This window comes from Aythya marila (genome assembly GCF_965140915.1).
Source record: "Aythya marila genome assembly, contig: HAP1_HAP1_SCAFFOLD_1219, whole genome shotgun sequence".
Classification (NCBI taxonomy): domain Eukaryota; kingdom Metazoa; phylum Chordata; class Aves; order Anseriformes; family Anatidae; genus Aythya; species Aythya marila.
In genome coordinates, this window is record NW_028137439.1 from 1 (window position 1) to 7,000 (window position 7,000).

General features: G+C 71.3%; 1 protein-coding gene across 2 annotated transcripts; it reads right to left on the bottom strand.

Annotated features, from left to right (window-relative positions):
* Positions 1-1,250: 1,250 nt before the first annotated feature.
* On the bottom strand, positions 1,251-6,994 carry MPV17 (mitochondrial inner membrane protein MPV17). Of its 2 annotated transcripts, none has more exons than XM_082785218.1 (7): positions 6,916-6,994; positions 4,566-4,681; positions 4,391-4,483; positions 3,710-3,805; positions 2,223-2,255; positions 1,921-1,973; positions 1,251-1,846 (listed from the first exon to the last, which is right to left on the bottom strand). In XM_082785218.1, exons 1-7 carry the CDS (start codon positions 6,977-6,979, stop codon positions 1,777-1,779), a joined length of 525 nt encoding a protein of 174 aa, XP_082641344.1. In that variant the 5' UTR covers positions 6,980-6,994; the 3' UTR covers positions 1,251-1,776. The 2 variants fall into 2 exon arrangements, with proteins under 2 accessions (XP_082641344.1, XP_082641345.1); XM_082785219.1 differs by lacking the exon at positions 6,916-6,994 and adding an exon at positions 6,079-6,228.
* Positions 6,995-7,000: the final 6 nt, after the last annotated feature.

Sequence of the window (7,000 nt, forward strand, 5' to 3'; positions counted from 1 at the left end):
TGGCACCGTGCCGCTGGCAGCGCTGACGGGCGCTGGGGTCCCGGCACGCTGCACGCCGCGGGCCAAGCGCTGCAGACAGCCCGAACCGGAGGACGAGCCGGTGGCCAAGTAGCTGTGACTCATAGCGCCCGAGCACCGCGAGCCCACGGCGCGGCTGCTGCGTGCAGGATGTTCCAGCTCCGGGCACTGCTCGAGCTGCCAAGCGGTGAGGTGGCTGCCGGTGCGCCACGCCACTGCCCGCAGGACCTCGCAGCCGGGCCAGGGCCCTGCACATCCCACACGGGGCTGCTGCACGGCCCCAGCGGGGCACAGCGTGTTCCACACGGGGCTGCTGTGCAGCCCTGTGCGTGGCGAGGCAGCACCAGCGATGGGCAGCTGGTGAGAGCGCTGGAACTTGGCGCTGCCTCCCCCGTGGCTCGAGGGCAGAACCCTCAACAGGGGCTGAGCTGAGCCCCCCAAATCCCCAGCAGCCCCAGATCCTCGGGGTGGCTGCTTCCAGGCACAGCCACCCCCACTTGTGCCATGCTCACAGCTTGCCCCCTGCCAACACACCGGGTCCTTCCTGGGACCCCAGACGCAGCTGCGTAAGGCTCAGTCTGGGAGCAGCAGCCTCATCCAGCTGCTCTGGGCTGAGGCAGCGCTGCTGAGGGGCTGGGGCTGCAGCCAGGGGCGAGGTTCCCTGCCACGTCCCCATCAGCTCTGCTCCCAGAGACCCCAGGTGGGATGTGCCTGGGGGAGGCCAGGCAGGGCAGCTGCAAGCCAGACCGTGCTGGTCACTGCGTGGTGCAGGAGGGGCACAGGCACGTGTCTCCGGGAGGCAGCAGCGCAGGCAGGCTGCAGCGCCGTGGGGCTCCTCACTGCCCAAAGCGGGCTCGTCTCAGACAAGCTGGGTGTGGATGTGGCCCTGTCACAGCCCCAGCTCCAGCCCTCCCTCTAATCCTTCCTGCACCCTCCCGTTCGGCACGTGCCCTCCCCACACCTTTCAGTGCATGGTGCATCTGCAAAACCCACGAGGACCTTGGATGGTTGCACACACAAGGCTTGTGCCTCCTCCATGCAGCTCACCCTGTCCTGCAGCGCAGCAGGACCGGTGGCACCTCACAGAGGGGAGGGCGGCGTTGTCAGCGGCCCTGCAAGCACCGCAACGACCTGGTCTGAAACCACTTCTGCAAGGACAAAGCCTCACTTGGTGGGACGGAGGGATGAGGGACCCACCGGGATCCACAAACCCAAACATCACAAGGATCAGCTGGGAACAGCGCCATTTATTGGGTGCTCCGGCTGGCAGGAGCAGAGCTACACAGAAATCCTGTTCCCACTGGAGGTGGAACTGGAGCAGAGCGGCGGCTGCTGGGACAGACGGGCTGGGGTCGGGAGGCACGGAGCAGAGCCGAGCCCCAGCCGTGCTGCTGCACCCTGGGTCTGCACCAGGCCGGTGCTGCTCCAAGCTCTCATCCTTCCCCAGCAGCCCCTGGAAAAGGACAGAGCTGCCCCCAGGGGGAAACACCCCACACATGGGGCAGGGCCGGGCAGAGCAGGGAGCGCAGATGGGGGAACGCACCAACAGGCAGAGCCCCGCACGGCCCCTGGAGCAGCCCCCGGCCCTGGCCAGACCCGCTCCCCCCCAAGAGCAGCAGCAGGCAGGAGGGGTCCCACAAGGGGAGCGGGGACAGGGCCCTGCACGCCCCAGCCCCATGCACGGCCCCCACGTCACAGCCTGGAGGTGGAGCGCTCAGGCGGCACATGGGGAGCGGGGGCAGCCCCGGGAGCCTCCCCTCACAGCCGGTTTGCCTTCCAGGAGAGGTAGCAGTTCCAGACGATGGCCACGCACTGGACAACTGCCAGCCTGTGAGCAGAAGGGACGGGATCAACAGCCACAGCCGCGGGGACCCGGAGCTGGGGCCGTGGCTGCGCTCCTACCTGTGGCTCAGGGGGACGAAGTAGAAGTTGGCAACCTGCACCGGCGGCCAGATCTGGGCAGAGGAGAAGGAGGAGCGGGGGTGAGCAGCCGTGGCCAGGAGCCCCCAGCCCCACGCCCACCTCCGCCAGCCTCTGCCCGTGCTCAGGGCATTCACCTGAGCCCAGGGCAGCCCCCGGGCAGGGCACGGGGTGGCCGCTGGGGACGCGGAGAAGCCCAGCCCTGTCCTGCTGGTGGGCAGAGCCAGCACGGCACCCCGGGCAGGGAGGCTCGGCGGTGGCCTTCACCTGACGCCAGCACTTACACAGTAGTTGGTGAGCAGGGCGTCCACGTAGTCCTGGGGAAGACAGGGAGGCCGTGAGCGGGCAGAGCGACCCCACGGCCACGGCAGCACTGCCCGCAGGGCTCCATGCAGGGTTCCCTGCTCTGACCCCCACCTCCGTGCCTGCTCGAGGGGGGCACTGGGCAGGTCCCCAGTCCCCCTGTACTGTACCAAGGGATGTGATTGTGTGGGGCTGAGTGGGGTGGCAGGAAGGGGTGGCCACAAGTGCTCTGTGCCCACCACGAGCCCATCCTGCAGCTGAGGACCACGGTGCCATGGCCAGGCTGCCACAAGCCAGTCTGCCCAGGAGGAGACGCGGGGCAGGAGTGAGGCAGGATGAGCATGAGGAGGGCAGGAGGGAACCAGGATGGCTGCAGCAGGCCCGGGGCACGGCTCCTTCCTTCCTTTTTGCACAGGCCTGCCATGAGCCCCGGCCGAGCCCTGCGTCCCTTGAGCATCTTCCAAGGTGCAGTGGGCAGGGACAGAGAGAGGCACAAACTGGGAGGACTGGGCTGGGAGGACTGGGCTGGGAGGACCGGGCTGGCCACCCTGGGAGCGCAGCGTGCTGCTGTCCCCACGGACGTGCCGCAGCCCTGCCCCATGGCAGCAGCAGCAGTCCCCTTGCCCAGCCTGGCTATGACTCAGCCGGGAGCCCGGCCTCCTCCCGGCACTGGCCGGCAGCCCAGAACGAGGAGAGCGGGCGCAGGGGTGATGGATGCTCTGGTGACGCTTCTTCTGTGTGGGGAGGGATGGATGCGCCCCAAGCTGGGGGTGAAGGTGGCTGCTAGCCACCGCTGCCTGTCCCCTAGCCCACAGCTCCCTCCTAGGATGGAGCACCAGCGGGGAGCCACAGCTTGCAGGGATTGCCCTGGCACAGGGCAGCACCTGGCCCTGCCCAGAGCCTGCAGATTAGGGGCCCCCATCCACCTGTGTGCCCCAGCACCAGCGCTGTGCCCCCGGCAGACGGGCGAGCACCCCCTCGTGCCGCGTCCTGCGGGGGGTGGTCACCGCGCGCTGGTGACTCACCCTCCGGACGCGCTGACTCAGCTCGTGCGCTGGTTTCCAGCAATCGCTGCTAATGGGAGCCATCTCCGTAATGGCTCTGCAGACACAGCCAGGACGGCGTGCAGGGAGCGCGTGGCACCCCGCAGCGTGCCCAGCCCCGGCACCCACACCCGGGGGACCGGGGGCACCCAGCACCCCTCACCTCTGGGGCCCCGGCACCGTGCTGAGCCTGGCAGGACCAGCCCCATGCACCCCTGGTGGCCACTTTGGCCACCTCCCCATGCTGGCCGTGGGGCACCTGCAGGAGCCAGCTCTGGGCTGTGCCCAGGGGAACAAAAGGGCCGTGGCCCAGGCCATCAGGGCAGGGGCATGTGGCGCTGGGAGGGAGCAGTGCGGGGGCACCACCGCAGGCAGAGCAGCCAGGAGGCGTCCCAGCCGCACACTGCTCGGGAAGCAGCACGTACCTGCTGGATCTTGGACCAGTTTTCCTCCACAGACAGACCGTTCACAGCCCCTGTGATGCCGAGGAAGCAGCCGAGGAAGCACGGTGCAAACCCGCCCTGTAAGAGAGGAGACAGAGCCCAGGGCTGACCCTGCAGGGACCAGAGCCCTGCCAGCAGCACCGGCACAGGGCAGCCCCCGGTGGGCACGGAGCCACCCGTGTGCCTCTCACGGGGCACTGGGCAGCAGGGAACAGCCCCAGCTCACCCCGTTCCTGGGGGCTACCCCCTGCACTGAGCCGTAAAGGAGGGGATGGGACACCAGGCTTCTGGAGGCACCCAGGGCCAGGCTAAGGGTGGCCCCACTGCCAGCCTTGGCCCTTGTCAGTGTTGGTTCCAGCCCCAGGGGGAGGCAGGACCCGGCCCCCCCGGGCCCCTTCCCAGAGCTGGGCACAGCAGCGATGCCGGGGACAGCACGGCCCAGCCTCCTGTGCCTGGTTCAGAGCACAGACAAGGTAGCTCTGGGCAGCCACAGGGGAAAGGGTAAAGCAGGGACCCGAGAGACTGCTGCTGGGCTGAGCTGCCCCTGCCTGGGGCGTCCTGCACCGAGCTGGGGCTCCTGCAGCAGGGTGGAACCCCCGGACACGCGGAGGCACCGTCCTGCCGCAGCCCTGCGGCGCGGGTCCCTCTGGGCGAGGCACTGACCTGGTCCAGGACCATCTTCTTCACAGCCACAGCCTTCGTGGCGCCCGGGACGAGCCGGTCCAGCACCCTGTACCATCCGCCCACCACGGGGCCCTGCGGGAGGGGTGTGAGGGGCTGCGTCCCGCTGTCCGTGCTGTGGGACCCCATCCCTCTGTCCCCTCGTCCCAGCACTCACCACGAAGCAGCAGCCGATGGCCATCATCTTCAGGGTGCGTTTGCCGTGGTGCTCGCGCAGCCCCCGCCGCTCCACCAGCTGCTGGGCGATCACGTCCCCGGCTCCCATGAGGGCCCCTGCGAGCAGCACGGCTCAGGGGCAGGGCCCCGGGGCGCTGGGTGCTGCCCCTGCCCCCGAGGCCTCCGAACGCTCCTTCCCTCGGGAGGCCGCTGCCCGGTGCCGGGCCCGGGGCCGGGTCCTTGCAGCTCCCTGGCCGCTGGCACGGCTCGGGGCCTTGTTTCCATATCGGTGTGAGGACTGCTGCCGTGTCCCCGCACGCCCTGCGGGGTGCAGCCCAGCAGGGCTTTTGGCAGCTCCCGCCCCATCCCACACCCCTGACCTCTTCGACGCAACTCCCTTGGCTCCGCGCTCCTTCCCCCAGCCTTTGCGGGCTCCCCACTTGCTCCTAATGCTCCTGATGAGACAGTTCCCAGGCAGGTCTCCAGCCCCCTGCGTTTCTGCTCCCTTCTTGGAAACCCAGGGCACAGCGAGCTCGCGGCTCCAGGGCCAGCAGCCCCAGCATCCTTCCCTACCTGGGACCGTCTGCACACGCAGCTCCTCGCCCTGGTGTGCTGAGGACAGCAGAGCCCCAGGACGTGTCCCTGGGAGTGCCGGGACCCCACAGCCTCCCCGTGACAGCCCCAGCAGCCAGAGAGCAGGGCCCAGCCCAGGCACTGCAGGCAGCAGCACACCCGACACCTCCCAGCCCCACAGGCGCTGCTCCCCCAGACCCCACGCACCCACCCCACGCAGAGGGGCCAGGAGGGCAGCAGGGCCCAGGCACCGAGGGCTCACTGCCGCTGGGGCGGGGGCACATCCAGCACTGCCTGCAGGGCCGGGCACCCTAATAACCCCAAGGGAACACCGGGGCCAGGCAGGGCACAGCAGCACGGGGCTGGACGCCCCCGCTGCGCCCCTCCAGACCTGAGACCAGCCCCGGGCTGACCCCGCAGCTCCCCCCGGGAGGCAGCCGCGGTCCTGCCCGGTGCTGCGGGAGGCGGCTGTGGCTGGCGGCCAGGCCGAGCGCTGCCCCCGAGCGCTTGGAGCACGCCCAACCCTAATGAGGCCACGCTGCCGGCGGCCCCGATGGGCCTCGCTGCTGGCAGCCAGAGGCCGTATGGCCACGGCGGGGCGCGGGGCTGCTCCGCAGGCAGGGGCAGGCAGGGGCAGGCAGGGGCAGGCAGGTCACCCCCGCGGGCACGTGCTGCTGCTGCCGTGCCCGGGCTCTGCTGGCAGCCTGGCCCCCGGCCCGGGCTGCGGGAGGCGAAGCGCTGCCTGACCCCGCGGCTCCTGCCGCTGCAGGGTGTCCCGGCACAACCGGCTGCCAGAAAACCTCCCCGGCACGGCCCTGGCTCACGGCTCCGCTACGGGGAAGGAGCGGTGGCAGGGGGAGGGAGGCTGCTGGGAGCAGGGAGCGCAGGGCGGCTGCACCGCGGCACGGCCGGCAGCGAGGGCTGAGGGGCTGACTGCTCACCGAGGCTGCCAGGGGGCTGCAGGAGGCGAGGGGGCTGCAGGAGGCGCCTCCGGTGGCACGGGGGGGTCTTGGGCTGCCCGCAGATGGGGACGAGCTTCGGCCCCAGGACAGAGCCCTCCTTGGCCGCCAGCCCCCCCGAGGGCTGGGTGAAGCCCCCCACCCTGCACGGCCCCGGAGCCAGGTCGGGGGCTGCAGCGCGGCCCCAGGGGGCTGCGTGGGGGCTGAGCCAGCCCCGGGCTGCTCCCGGGCACCCCCCCCGTGGTGCTTGGCCCCCCTCAAGCCCGCGGCGGTGCCTCCCAGCACAGGGACACCAAGGACGGGGGGCGCACGGGGGGTGGGGGGGCAGGGGGCAGCGATGGGGGGGGGGCAGGGGGCAGCGCCACCCCCGGGGAGCGGTGAGGAGGGACGGGGGGGGCGGGGGGCAGCGGGGGCACCCCCAGGGCCACGGGGGGATTTGAGGGGGGCACGGGGAGGGCTTGGGGGGGTCGCAGGGCTTTTGGGTGGCTCACAGGGGGGTTTGGGGGGCTCATAGAGGGTTTTTAGGGGCTCGCGGAGGGTTGGGGGGGTATAGGGGGGTTGAGGGCTCACAGGGGGTTTTGGGGAGGGTGAAGGGGTTTTGGGGGGATTCTCGGGGGTTTTGGGGCTCAGAACCACGTGTGCGCGGTGCGGGGGGGGCGCGGAGCAGCGCGCAGGGAGCGGCCCCGGGGGCTCCCGGCCCCCCCCCGCTGCCGGCAGCCATCCCCGCCCCTCCCCCCGCCCCCCGCCCGGTGCCGCCCCGGTCCCTGTGTCCCCGGGGGGGGGGGGGGGGCGGTGCGGGGGGGCCCCCCCGGCCCTTACCGGCGGTGAGCGCGGCCCCGGCCCAGCCCCGCGCCGCCAGGAGCCGCCCCCAGCGCCGCGCCATGGCGGCCACGTGACCGCCCCC

Excerpts from the sequence above, each read along its gene's own strand:
- MPV17 (XM_082785218.1), bottom strand. The coding sequence starts at position 6,979 with ATGGCGCGGCGCTGGGGGCGGCTCCTGGCGGCGCGGGGCTGGGCCGGG. Across the intron at positions 2,256-3,709 it reads ACTGGTCCAAGATCCAGCAG|GACTACGTGGACGCCCTGCT; the intron begins GTACGTGCTGCT and ends TGTCTTCCCCAG. Across the intron at positions 1,974-2,222 it reads CCCTGCTCACCAACTACTGT|ATCTGGCCGCCGGTGCAGGT; the intron begins GTAAGTGCTGGC and ends TCCTCTGCCCAG.